Below are 14,528 nucleotides of genomic sequence, written 5' to 3'. Positions count from 1 at the left end.
GCTTAGATTATGTCCTCAAGTCTTTTTGGTCCGTAAAGATGATTTTTTAAAAGTGTGCAGTTTTCGTATGGCATATCCAAAGTCCATGGCTGTGCTTTACGTCTCCTTGAGAGCTACATTGTTGTCTCTCTGCTATTGTGAAGTACCCTCATCCAACTGTCTATTTGAAGTCATACAATTTTTTAATTGGGTTATCAAGAAAGTCATTCATATTTTATGAAGACATTGTATGGTTAAGGGTAGCAATTCTACTCTTTAACTATTTTCAAGTTCTGTGTTGCTGTACCTGTTATATAGATGTAATGTCACAGGTAGTGTATGTTATTCAACCCTTGCCCATGCATCAGTGGCAACAGAGATATTTACCGCTGAACACTGATCGTCACTTCCTTCTGTTAACTTTTTTGTAGGAGATTGGCCGTATTTCCATTGAGATGCATGGCACCCTAGAGGATCAGCTGAACCACCTCCGACAGTACGAGAAGAGCATCATCAACTACAAACCAAAGATCGATCAGCTAGAAGGAGACCATCAGCTCATTCAAGAGGCACTGATCTTTGACAACAAGCACACCAACTACACAATGGAGGTGAGAACCTTCTATACTCCCACTGATGCAGTGGGTTCCACTTGTCTGTTTAGTGTAGTTACACTCAAAGCTCAGGTGCTGAAGCCATTTTACAATGTTGCTGCATGTGCTCCAACCTCCTCCTGCTGGTTGACGATAACTTTGTCTTAACTATGTAGGATTTCTTAATATCCGCCATCTCCTTGGTCCTGTTCTCATTCTCACATCTCCCTTTATCGTTCCCGGCACCTTTCCCTAGGTTCAGTTCATAGATATGAATGGTGAATCTAATCTAATCACAGCCTGTACCCCTAGTGAGAATGGCCTCCAGACTGGAACACCGACGCAATCAGCCATCCCTCATCCATGCAGTGTAGAACATCATAAATGTCAAGACTCGAGAAACTATAAACATTTGTCTAAGATGCCAGCATGTGTGCTGTAAACAAAGTGCATATCAGAGCGGCAGAGTTTATGGAAATTAAACCACTCATGGCACATCGCCCAAAGAGCACAGGCACTTGTGAATAATCTGACCACAAGGTACTTGATCCTTTACTTTTAGCAAGTCACTGCCTACATGTATCATGTGCCCTTTTTGATGGATCAGTGTCATTTCATAATTTTTTGCTTTTTTTTACACAAAAGATTTCTCCAGTAAAATTAAGAGATAAAATATAATGCAGAATGATTCGTCATCAAAATTTCTTTGAGATAAGCAGCGTGACTTTGATCTTGGAATCCACCTAGTCTCAGAAAAGAGAGAACTAAATTCGCTTCGAAGGCCTAAAGTAATAGATATTTTTCCTTTTATAACTTACTGTGATATTTTTGCTGGTTGTATATTTTTAAATTTATGAGCGATAGGGAGAGAGGAAGATAAATTTTGGTCATTCCTCTCATTGCTTCTTACCCTGCTAAATTGTCATGGTCCAACACTGACCATTTTTGTAGATTTAGGGTTAATATTTCAATAATAATCCTCACATTTAATTGGCTTAATTGCGGTAATATTTGTTTGCTTCAGTGTTACGGTACATAAATTGAAAGCATAATTTTAAAAAGTTGACCAGCCCGAGAAGACCGTTATTTTCCTCGACCTGCTGACCGTCTACGGTTATATCATTTTTTTAAAAAACCAGTGAAATGAAAATGACAATAAAGTCAAAATGATCATTGATGAAGCGTCTACTTTCAATCGCCTTTTCATTAGCAGGTTTTGAAATGAGGAAGGTTGTCCTTGCAACTAGTGAAGGTGCAATATTGCCTTATGATTGAGTTTTCAGGAAGGCTCAGCTACTGAGAAAACTCCTGCTACACCCTCCCTCCTCCCACCATGTTAGCAGCTGGAGAAAGTCTCTGATAGAGGAGATACATCAACTGTTTCAGTTTGAATGGTTTTCAATTAATTTGTCTGTTTTCTTTGAATTTTTTTTTTATGGTACAGATATGATCAGGGATGCAGTGAGAATGGCCTTCAAAAAGAACAGCAAATTTAAGTGTGAGGACATTCTATGGAGAATGTATTCGGCATGTGTTTTGATTTCATTGACTTTCGTTTTATTTCAGCATATCCGGGTGGGCTGGGAACAGCTGCTCACCACCATTGCCAGGACAATCAACGAAATTGAGAACCAGGTCCTGACCAGAGATGCTAAGGGCATCAGCCAGGAGCAGATGAATGAGTTCCGGTCCTCCTTTAACCACTTCGACAGGGTAAGCTAGCAGGTTTGACTTGCTGTCAGTGTGTGTGTTCATCAATGAAATTTATTCAGTTTTCTTGGCTAAGGTTATTTGATTATGGTATTTTCTTTCAAGAGACAGAGGATGTGTTTAAAAGTAGAATATTTGCCATGGAAAGTGAACCATAATCAAATTGGAGTCACTAGCTGCTCCTAAACTTCAAGAGACCTAACTAATAGAAGAATGAAACTGTGTGCAATGCTCAAGATTTATTAACAGTTTTGATACAAGATAAAGTAATTAATGAGATGTTAAAACTAAAGGGTGCTGCTTTAGCATGCTGTACCCTGACTTGAATTTCTCCCCTCCTTCCTCCTATCTTGGTTGGGGTACAGTTTCCATGGATATTAGTTGTTCTTCAGTGCCATCTCCAATAACCATTCTCCATGTGTGAGTCTAAAGAGCAGCATTGGCAGGCTATTTGACCATTGGATGTGGTCATAACGGCTAAACCCTCACCACACACATGCATTTCCAGCAGGAACCCCTCAGTTGATTCAAGTACAAATGCATGAAGCATTTGTCTGCAAATATTGCCAATAGTAATTTCTCAACTATTGTGTGCATGTTAAAAACTCATTGTGATACAGGAACTGAAGGTAAAAGTAGTCCTTTAGTGCCATGTGTCTTCAGCTCCTATATTGTTGACCTGCTTGTCTCATTGTCTCTTCCCACAGAATTTCAATTTTTAAAAAAATTACTTTGCGCTTCCTGCTGGATCCGTGGGTAAATGTCCAGGTGATCTTGAGCCACACAAACCGGGAAAATCTCCGATTTCATCCCTGGTTTTCACAGAATTAGCTGACGTCAACAGCATAGTAATTTACAGCATCAGTGAGCCCGGGAGGGGAAACATCTGCTGGGGCACTGTTTCTGATTGTTATCGAGTAGCTGGAAATGTTGACTTTTGATTAGGTCAGGATTGTACTCCGTTGCAGTGCACTTCTCTATCCCACCCTCCTGTTTCCCTCCCCTCTCCCACACTCCTCATCTAGTGTCCCCTGTTGAACAGACTACCAACATTCTCTTAAAGCTCACACATGAAGAATGGCCATTTCGATGAGACACAAGGGGACTGTTGGCAGCCATGGCGCCAGCATGTAGCAGCGCTTCAAGGAGAGGAGGGCAGAAAATTAGGAGGCGGGGGAAATACCTTTTAAACTAGGCTTTGTCCTGTGTAGAATAACGTAGCAATTAAGGTATGTGAAACAGTAATTTAATCTCAGTATTTGGCTGACATTCATACTTCACTCTTCTGGTTGGACTTTATCAGAACTTGAATTGCTGCCAGGCATCCAATATCCATTTAAAAACATGTAATTAGTGATTAATGTGTCCTGGAATTAGATTTGGGGAAAATGATGAAGTTGATGAATCCTAAAATACGGATTTCGTGAAAAGGAAAATTGCCTCTCTGGGAGAGGGGGAAGGGTGGGAATGAAAGGAGTGTTTTCACCTTTGCTATTGCACAGAGGTTGGGTTTGATCATTTAACTCCCACGTGAGTGAAAGCTGGCCTAGTGCTCCAAGGAGGGACCACTGCTTTCTGACAGTCGGCCTTGGCGGGCCGGGCTGTTGGGACAGTTTTCTGCCCTGGATGCTGAGTGGGGAGGGGTGATCACATCCTAAGACATTATCAGCCTGATTGGTGCTGGTTTGTAGCCAGCAACAGCACAACTTGACTGGTATTGCTTTTGAAAAAAAGGAATGAATTCAGCTTCCAATTAGATTAAGAACAAAAATTGTGCAGACTTCAGTATCTTTTGTTTTAATTTTTTTGTTAGTCTTTCCCTCAACATCATGCATCATCCGTGCAGTCAGCATTAAATTCCCTCTCAATTTCCAACTTCTCCAGTGCCCTACAAAGTCATGAAACTTGCTGTGTAACGGATCATAAACTGAAACCCTCATCCTATCATTCCTCAGCACACTGTGTTGGTGCATTCATGTGGTACCTTAATCCCCTCAGGTTGATGCTGTCGATCTTCGTTCTGCCTGGCCAAACTCACTGCTTCATGTCAATTGAGCTCATTTGCATGCTCTGAGCCCATCTCCTCAGAGATACGGTGCTGCTTTAAATTCAGATTCCTCTTCATAGGAAGGAATCCATCAGCCAACCTAACTCATGTGAGATTTAGGGCAATTTGTGCTTTGACAACTTCCAGTTTGATGGTGTCGATGTGGTGTCTGAGAGTTGGATAGCCACACTACTTGGGAAATGCAGGTTGGAATTCCCAATGCTATTGCATTGCTGATCTCGGCGACTCAAAGACTGCAAGTGATGGAAAGTCATCACTGGCTGTCCTCCTTAGCAACTGTGTCAGAGCAGCTTTGGCAGGCACCAGGGAAAAGGTACACAGATGGTGCATGGCCTGAGGAGAAAATTAAGGCGTTTGTATCATTTTTTTTTAAATAAAAGAAACTCCACAACGGTTGTGCAATACTTCTCCTTGTCAAAGTTTGATAATGTATTTCTACTGTGACATTGCTTCTTAAAAGTGCAATCAACTCTAGTATTACACTGTGAGAACCATTACATTTGCTACATAAATTACCTAGAATTTTAGCATTTGGTTTGTGTGGGGTGCTTAATTTCCTGGTATATATTAACAGTACAGTGCTATTGTCACAGTGCCCAATAAAATGCCTGTTTTAAATGTTGCAAGTTGAGAAAAGTAGCATGACTTATCGATAAATAATGAACTTTTCTTTTTGATGTTGATTGAACACTTGGTTTAGAGGAGTTGAATATGTTTTACTTTGCAACTCTGACTGCACTCACCCGTCTGTCACTGCACTGCTATCACTGCATATACTTACCCCAAGCGCTGTGTGTGTCACTGCATTAAAGGATGCGTCTGCTGTTGGATGTGCAGCTTTGTTAAATTCTACTGTGAAATTGTTTTGATATCTTGTTTGCTTTAAGGTACTTCAGAATAATAAAACAAGCTGTTCTATTTAATGTCATAGATTTGACAGGAGACTGACGGGGATGAATATTAACAGTTATTTCTAAGAGGGATGTGGGGGTGAAGAGGAGACTTTAGTCACAATTTTTATTTGGTGTCCTGAAAAGCCTAATTTTCTGGATCAACCCGAGGCCCTGGGCATGCAGAAATGAGATGTCCAGTTGTGCGGGGTTTCAAAGATGCCTTTCAATTTTTTTTAATTTTCCATTTTCTTCCTTTTTTTTTAAAAGAAAAGACAAAAATTATTTAATGCCTTAGCCCTGAAAATAAACATTGCAAGAAGTAAACGGGCCATGGACCTCCCAACTGCACCTTTTGCTATTCAGTGAATGGCCAGGAGGATGGAGATGTGCTTGGAAAGATGCATCCTAGTCAGTCGGACTGCTTCAGTTCATTTGTCCATCTACCTCTACCCACCTCCCACACCCCCAGCCTGAGCAGGTTGTACTGTGATCACTTCAGGAAGCAAACCTAACAACAAAACTGCTGAATCACTATCAGATGATTCCACAAAGGACCGAGGATGTAAAAATCTGGAGGTGGCCTCAGTGTGGTCGTTTGTTTCTTCTCTTTATAATAGTGAAAATCTTTCCATTTAATTTCCTTAGGATTTGGTGTATTTTTGTTCCTTCCTAACTCGTAGGTGGAAGCATTAGCCTCCCTGCAGGTTACTCTCCAATTGTGATTGGGAGAGAATGAATTGTTAGTTTTGGTCCCTGTCAGTCAAGCCACTGAGAAGTTCAGCTTTCTGGTAGTCTGGAAATGAAGCTATATCATTTGGAACCATGATGTTTCAACCGTTGCGATGTCTAATTTTATGCACTTTGTTTTCCTCTTTCCACTTGCATGACCTCTTCCCTGCCCCCATTTTCCCTTTGCATGTACACCTTCCAACTATTCACTCTTTCCCCACCCTTGCCCTCACCCACCCACTGCTGTCTCCATCACCATGCATGGCGTACCACGTGGCATTGCCTAACCCAGGACCATTCTGGCACCCTTGGAGCAGAGGAGTTCAAAGCCTGCCTCATCAGCTTGGGGTACGATATTGGAAATGACGCACAGGTATTGACTGCTAGTATATGATGTGAAGTGCTCCAACCCTGTACATTGAATTAACTAAACTTGTGTTTTTTTTCCTTTTTTTTTTAATCTGTCTTGATCTGCTGTCTCTGTGTTTGTGATGGATTCTCTTTTGTAATTTGTCTTCCTATTCAACTGATGATTTTCTCCATGAATCTTGCTTGTGAACTTCGAACCTGTCTTCTTTGAACCACTCTGTCTGCTTTTCATCTACTTTGCTCTCTCTTGCCTTGTGTTTATTTTTCCACTTTGATTCATCGTTGACACACTTTTCCATTTGACTTGCCCTGCACTTTGCTGTCTCATTCTCCCTTTTGTTGTGATTACTCTTCACTCTCTTTTTTTGTCCTGTTGGTGTCTCCTTCCTCCTCTCTCTGTAGAAGAGGACTGGAATGATGGACAGTGATGATTTCAAAGCTTGCCTTATCTCCATGGGTTACAATCTGGTATGGTGACTTCCCATTCCTTCTATTTTCAATGTATTAGCACCTGGTTCTGAAGCTGGGTGATGAATGTAAGAAATCCATGTTAACTGGTGTTTGTTGTAGAACAACATGTGTACAGTTTAGTGATTTGCTTTATCCAGACACTGAATTCTCAAGTTTCCTTGTTCAAAGTCTTTAAGACCATTGAATCACTGAACTAAAGCTGCCATGCCCCACAGTACCACTATTTTTGTTGAAAAATTGTGGAGTAATCTGCCCAGACTTTCAGGTTTTCCTGAACGTGCTCTCACTAATTCTGCAGGTTGCCCGTGGATTTCAGCAAACTGCAAAGACATGGTGTAGAATGGTTGTCAGTGGCGGGGAGTGGACACACTCCTCCACTGTGAAAATCTCAAGTACTTCATAAGGGAAGCTGCAAGATAGACTTTTTAATGACTAGTTTCTTCAGCTTGTAACTTGTAAATATGTAAACAAAGGATAACAGAAATTTCGAAGTCTCCCCCCACCGCAAAAGGCTGTGGGTGCTAAGTCAATTGGAGCTTTCAGGACAGATAAATAGACAGATTTATGTTAGGTATGGGTATTGGGATATGGAGCAAAGGAGGGAAAATGGAGTAGAGGTGCAGATTAGCCATGATCTAATTGAATGGTGGAGCAGGTCCGAGGGGCTGAATGGCCTATTCCTGTTCTTAATGTTACTATGTAAACATGGGGCAACTACAGGGCACTGCAGCTTTTGGATGAAGCAATCTACACAAAATTGTACAGTCTGTATAGTTTAAATGTTTGGTACAGTTTGTGTGTGCCTCTTTTTTTATCTTTGAGAAGGTGTTTAGTACCTCATAGGAACTGGAGATTGAACAAGTAAACTAGAATAAAGGTAACCATTACAAAAAGACAAATGAGATCCTCTGAAAAGAATAAGAGGATATCACATTGAAGCAATATTGTTTTTTTTAATTGAACAAAGCAAAATCGCATCTGTTTTGGTGATGTCCTCATTGTCTTCCATAAGTGTGTTGGACCTGTGACATGAAAATAGGGTATTTAGTTTGCCATCGCCAATTCTATTAACTCTGCAGGCTCATTGGTCTGGATTTGATTTAAATTCAGGGTTTTGAGGTAAAAGGACAGTGTGCCAACTATCCATTCCCTCACTCTGTGTATTCTTGTTAACAATTAATTTACAAAATGATCTCTCTACATTCATGAATTCTCTCCAGTGGCTATGTGTCTTGTAAATGGAATTATTTTCAAAAAAACTGTTGGGACATGAGTGTAATTTTGCAATAGAGGCTCCAGCCACAGAATCTTGCTCGACAGGAGTGCAAATCGGAGAATTGGGCATGGAGGTCCATTCTCCTGATTTGCAGTGCTCCTAATATTCTCAAAAGTCTTGTAAAATTTACCCTATAATTGAAAATAACTCTAGTACATTGCATACTGTGGTGAGATGAAGGGAATGAGACGCTATTTAAAAGAAGGGGAAGTTTAATGGTTTACTTACTGAATGCTGTCTCCCACCCAGCATTTAGAATTGTGTTGTTGCAAGATCCTGCTTGTAATGTTGCAGCTGATCTTTGTGGGTGGGGGAGAGAAGGACAGAGTTGGGGACATGATTGCTTAAATCACTCATTTACAAAAGAGAACTTTTATAATGGAGGTATCACATTTGAACAAAATGGAGCTGGGTGCAATGGTTGTATCACCATATTTATACAGAGAGGAATGCTTTCAAAATAGACTGAACAATAAAAAGCATCCTGTTACAGTCTCATTTATTCTCCAATAATGAGTGGAGGAGTAATATACTTAAACAGAGACGGGAACTCTCCAGAGCTCAGTACTAGGGGCAAAGGTGTGTCATAGGTTTGGAGGGGGTAGGTTGTGGGGTTAAACAATTATTTGTAATAATTCTGTTTACAGGACACAGATTAACTGGTGGGAATTCATGATTGCATACAGTATGGGCTTATTTAGTAAATTAATTGTTACAAGAATACACACAGAGAGGGACTTTATGGTGCAGCTGGTTGGTAAACTGCCCTTTCACTTCTGGGATCTGGGTACAAGTCAAACCCAGACCAATCAGATGGAACTTTCTTTTTTTCTTTAAGTCTCATAGAACCTGCCCAGTGTTTCCTTTCCCCTTATGTTTCATACTATTGGCCACAAACTTGTTTTGGAGACTTCATTTCAGTCCCTGTACAAAGATAAAGAACTAATCTATAGAGTCAGAGACCACGGGTAGCACCCAGCAGCTTTTTAGTTAATAAACCTGTACCTTCACCCAGAAGGTAAGGAATGTTAATGCTGTGCCATGTAACTAATGTGTGCCTTGCCTTCCAATATAATGCTAAGACTTAACCAGACAAGTTTAAAGAAATGGGTAACAGGCACTGAAAACAGTAATGCAGACAAACCACTTTCTGCAGCCATCCTGTTCTCTACTCGAACCACGCCCAATCTGAACTCGTATAAATATGACCAAGATCATCTCTTTTTTCTCTTAGTTATCAAATTCTGCTGCCTCGGCTCAGCAAGTTGAGGCCACTCATAACTGATCTATACAATAGGTTCGAGGTTTTGGTCCTTAATCTCTGCTGATCTCAGCCAGGGTGACAATAGGGAGCTACAGCCAACCTCAGCACCCCTGGGTCAGGAAGGAGGAAATGATTTAGGGTTCCTGTTCTGACCACTGTGAACTCCAGGTGAGCACAGGTTCTGACCTGGCTGTAATTGCCCCTCCCCTGGGGTAGGACACCCTTCTGACACTCAATGTCGTGGCACATATCAGAAATATTGCCAGTGTTCCAGAGGATAAACAGCGCCTGTGGAACTTTACCCAAACAATGAGTCAACACCTTCGGGCCAGGAGTGGGAAAGGGGAAAAAACTGGTGGAATTCCAGCCTGAGATACTGTTTGTCTAAACTGCTTTTACTACTGATCAATTAGCCAATTAAGGCCAATTTACCTTGTCATGTGTTCAGAGTGGTCAAAACCTGCATTTACAAGGGCCGTGGAGAGAAGTTTGGATGCATTTGTTAAAGATGTAGTTAGTGCCATTTGCCTCTTAAATGTTTAATTAGGGGTGTAACTGGGGCATTGTGCATTTTGCCTCCATTGGGCTCGGTTCCTGTCCTGCCAGAGTGGTGGGATGCAAGTTTGATTTTTCCCCTTTCTCACTTTGCTGACTTGCTAGTGTCAGACGGATCAATCCTTGGTCCCCTCCTCTTCCTTATCTAAATGCTGCCTCTTAACAACGTCATCCACAGACATGGGGTCAGCTTCCACATGTATGCTGATGACACCCAGCTATACCTCTCCACCACCTCTGCCGAACCCTCACTCCCTCTCTCAATCCTTCAATGCCTCTTATCAGACAGCTTGTCCTTGGATGAGCTGTAACTTCCTCCAGTTCAACACTGGGAAGATCAAAGCCATCATCTTTGGCCCTCAATACAAACTCTATCCCCACACCACCAATTCCATCCCCCTTTCTGCCACTGTCTCAGGTTGAACAAAACAGTTTGCAACCTCATTGTCCTTTTTGACCTGGAGCTGAGCTTCCAACTCCATGTCCCGTCCATCATAAAGTCTCCCTACTTCCTCTGTGCCATCGCCCGCCTCCACCCCTAAGTCATATCACCCCTGACCTTGCTGACCTACATCCCTGATGCCTCAAATTTAAAATTCTCATGCTGTGTTTAAATCCCTCCTTGGCCTCACCCTTTGCTATCTGCAACCTCCTCCAGCCCTACAACCCCTCCTCACCAAACACTCCGTTCCTCTGACTACAGACTCTTGTGAATCCCTCCCTTTGTCCGACCATTGCCAGCTGTGCTTTCAGCTACCTCAGCCATGTGCTCTGGAATTCTCTCCTGAAACCACTCCACCCCTCCACCTCCCTCTCTTTCTTTAAGAATCCCTTTAAAAACCCATCTCTTTTACCAAACTTTTCATTGCCTCTCCTAATCCTTCCTCCTTTGGTGTGGCATGCATTTTTCCTCATGCCTCTGTGAATTGCCTTGGATGTTTTCTACATTAAAGGCACAATATAAAGAAAGTTGTTGCTATGTATATTATGTACAAGAGAGGTATAGCTCTGTTTAAAATCTCCATTCAATCAACTGATGCCATTGTAACCGTGACCTGCTATCACAGAGAAAAACCTTAGTGTTGGTGATACAGGTAAAACTCCCGAAAGAACAGCAAAGTTGATCTTCAGGTTCAAGGATAGAGCAGTACACACATCAGACACCTGCAAGAGCTTTGCCCACTTGGCATAGTCCAAACTCTTTAGGTGATGCAGTTTTGAACTTACCACCAGCAAGGTTTGGGAACATTGGACCAGGAATAGGCCAGTCAGCCCCTCGAGCCTGTTCCGCCACTCAATTCGATCATGGCTGACCTGTATCTTAACTCCATTTACCCACCTTGGTTCCGTTATCCCTTAATACCCTTGCCTAACAAAAATCTATCGATTTTTCTATCTGTTTTGATATTTTCAGTTGACCCCCAGCCTCAACAGCTTTTTTTGGTGGGGGGGGTGTTCCAGACTTCTACCCCTTGTATGAAGAAGTGCTTCCTGACATCACTCCCAAATGCCCTAGCTGTAATTTTAAGGTTATGCCCCCTTGTTCTGGACTCCCCCATCAGAGGAAATAACTTCTTTCTATCTACCCTATCAAATCCTTTATTCATCTTAAACACCTCAATTAGATCACCCCTAAATTGTCTACTCAAGGAAATACAAGCCTAGTTTAATCCCCAATTATTTTTTAAAAAAATATGCATTCTTTAAAATTTTGGGAAGACTCTCTCGGTTATTTCCAAATAACTCCTTTTCCTGTCAAAATGAAAGAATCTCGAACAGGTAAAAATCCATTTTCTATTGAAGTGCAATCAAGGCTACTTGGCATAGCACTAGCTTATTAGTTTAACATTACCCCTTCAGGCGTGGTGCTGTTTAAACAGCATAGAAATTGAGCCATACACTGTTGTCTTTTTTGAGAGGGGACAAATAATGGGAATTGGGCCAAATCTGGCAACTAATACAGGAAGTGTAGGCCCATTACAGCCTGAATTGTTGACCCCACAGTCAACTGACATTTAAAAACAAAGCTATCTTAGTTTCCTAAGGATCCTGCTTAAATTAGGGAACTCTCCAGGATAGTTTTGTCATCAATGTGATTCCCCAATTTTAAATTTATTAATAAAAATAGTATGTTTTGAATAAATTAACATTTCTAAGATGTGTAATTTGGAAGATATCAAATTGCTGGATGTCAAATGCCAAGTAATTGGGGAATGTTTTATGTTCGAAAAAGGATTTAATTCTGCTTGAATCTAGAGTTCTGCACAATGGCGTGATTGGAAGGAAAGAGTGAACTTACATTTACATTAGTACATTTCTCATCCTTAGCACATCCCAAAGCAATTCACAGCCAACAAATTCCCTTTTTTGTTGAAGTGTAGACAAAAGTGGGAGTCAGTCGCAATGAGATGAATGACCAGTTAATCTGTTGTGGTTTAGTTGAGGGGAATATTGACCAGAAAGCTAGGAGAAATCTCTAGTTATCTTTGGGGGAGGGGGAGGGGGGGTTGGAATTGCCAAAGGATCTTTTACGTCCATCTGCACAGTAGGCGGGTCCTCTGTTTACATTCCATGCAAAAGTTGGCGTGTGCGACAAGGCAGCACTCCCTCATTACTGCACTGAAGTGTCAGCCTAGATTATGTGCTCAAGTCCTGGAATGGGGCTTGAGCCACAGCTTCTGACTCAGAGGTGAGCTAACACTCCCACAAAAGATTTGACGCATAGAATCCTGGGCTTGATCCTGATATGTGTTTGCATAGCATTGACTATATCAAGTCACCACCAATCATTAATCTGTATTTGAGCACAAAGTTTAGCTGCTGTAAATCACTGTGATGAAGGTGTACACACTGAGCATTAGCAGACTGAACATGGGCGTCAATGTGGGAAAGTGCACACTCTTTGACTCCGTGGAGGCTTTGTGGTACAATTGCTGTTGGTTGATGATTTCAGAGTGAAGCAGAGTTTGGACGCATCATGAACATCGTTGACCCCAACAACATGGCTGTCGTAACATTCCAGGCCTTCCTCGATTTCATGTCCCGGGAAGCCACAGACACGGACACTGCTGACCAGGTCATGGCCTCGTTTAAAGTTCTAGCTGGTGATAAGGTGAGTTCTTGAACTTAATACAAACATGGTAAAGTGTCTGACTTCTATTCAGTTTATTAGATGTAGTTCATCTCTTCACCAAGAGCAGCAATTGACATTTATATTGTTGGCCTGTGACCTGCAAAGTGAGACTGCCATTTTGTCGACCTGTTGGGGGAGGGGGGTGTGCATGGGAGTTTTCCACTTGGTTTTTAAAACTATCTTTAGACCCTTGTATTCTATTTATACCATTTCTGCAGACTGAAATATTTAGGGGGTGGAATTGGACATGAACGGGGATGCAAAACAGGCGCTTTCGCATTGGGTGCCTGTTATATGCTCCATCCGCTCTTCAGTTTCATTCACTTCAATATAACTGAATATCAGGTGTGTCTTGTTGGCAAATCCGATTCCCTCTGATGTGTGTCCTCACCCCAAGTCCAATTTCACCCCCTTACTCTTGATGTTTGTAAAAAAAAAATGTCCACTTGGTCTTTAGAACAATCTTTTGACCTGCGTATTCTATTTATACCATTTCTACACTGAAATATTTACTCTTCGATGTTTGTAAAATTGAAAAGGATGAGAACTTTGCAAGTAACAGTGAAGTGCGCTTTCAGTTACAAAGCGAATGATAATTTGTCCAAAATTTAACATGGGAACAATGTAACTGTTTTAATGGAATTGTTTTGAGAATAGGGAAAACTCCAGATTACTTTGTAACTGGAGGAAACTGCTGTGCTTAAAGACACCTATTTTCCTCTCTTTTACAGAACTACATCACGGCTGAAGAACTGCGTCGTGAATTACCTCCAGACCAGGCGGAATACTGCATCGCGAGAATGGCACCCTACACCGGGCCGGATGGTGTACCTGGCTCCCTGGACTATATGTCCTTTTCCACAGCGCTGTATGGCGAAAGTGACCTCTAACTCTGCATCGTTTGTATGCAAACCAGTGTCTGCTCACCTCTATTTGGCTTTAAACTAAAGAAATTGCGGAATGTCTGCTTGAGCTGGCAAGTGCAGTTTACAGAAGAAATATTTTTTTCTTCAGGCAACTTCAAAACATATTTTATTATAGAAATAGGTATTTTTCTCAATGTTCCAAAAAGAATCAAAATGCACCATTTACTTTTGTTGTGATATCTGTACTTAAGCACAATGTTGCATTCCATAATTTTCTACTAACGTACACATTTTATGTATATGAAAACAAGCCACATTGTAACTCACCGTTGCACAAAATTGAGCAAGTTCACTCATTACACCGCATAATAAAGGATTTATTTTATAAATATGTTAAATATTTTCAGACTTTTTTTAAAATCACCCTGCCTTGTATGTGACGGGTGCCATTGTTTTGATATTTGTTTTTTTTTTCTTTTTTAAAAAAAACTTCCACAATCTCAATATATGCACTAGATATGCGGTTTCAAATGTTGGAGTTAAAATATTCAGATGGAGAAAGATTGCAACACCGACTTTCAAATCTTTTATTTCAACTGTGGTTTGAGAAGTTTCTCGCGCT

At 41.2% G+C, this 14,528-nt stretch overlaps 1 protein-coding gene across 5 annotated transcripts in view; it reads left to right on the top strand.

The window, feature by feature from the left end:
* The window catches only part of actn1 (actinin, alpha 1), a 164,157-nt gene extending 149,853 nt beyond the window's left edge, over positions 1-14,304 (top strand). For 2 of the 5 annotated variants that reach the window (XM_067991303.1, XM_067991301.1), the window contains exons 17-21: positions 411-590; positions 2,139-2,285; positions 6,744-6,809; positions 12,861-13,019; positions 13,772-14,304. In XM_067991303.1, coding sequence (XP_067847404.1) covers positions 411-590; positions 2,139-2,285; positions 6,744-6,809; positions 12,861-13,019; positions 13,772-13,930 — 711 coding nt within the window. In that variant the 3' untranslated portion in view covers positions 13,931-14,304. Of the gene's footprint in view, positions 1-410; positions 591-2,138; positions 2,286-6,264; positions 6,346-6,743; positions 6,810-12,860; positions 13,020-13,771 lie in introns of all 5 variants that reach the window. The other 3 variants (XM_067991304.1, XM_067991300.1, XM_067991302.1) reach the window with 2 other exon arrangements.
* The last annotated feature ends 224 nt before the right edge of the window (positions 14,305-14,528 follow it).

The sequence above is a fragment of the Heptranchias perlo genome, chromosome 10 (assembly GCF_035084215.1).
Source record: "Heptranchias perlo isolate sHepPer1 chromosome 10, sHepPer1.hap1, whole genome shotgun sequence".
In the NCBI taxonomy this organism is placed as follows: Eukaryota; Metazoa; Chordata; class Chondrichthyes; order Hexanchiformes; family Hexanchidae; genus Heptranchias; species Heptranchias perlo.
The sequence above is the reverse complement of the archived record's forward strand: the minus strand, read 5'-3'. Positions and strand labels throughout refer to the sequence as shown.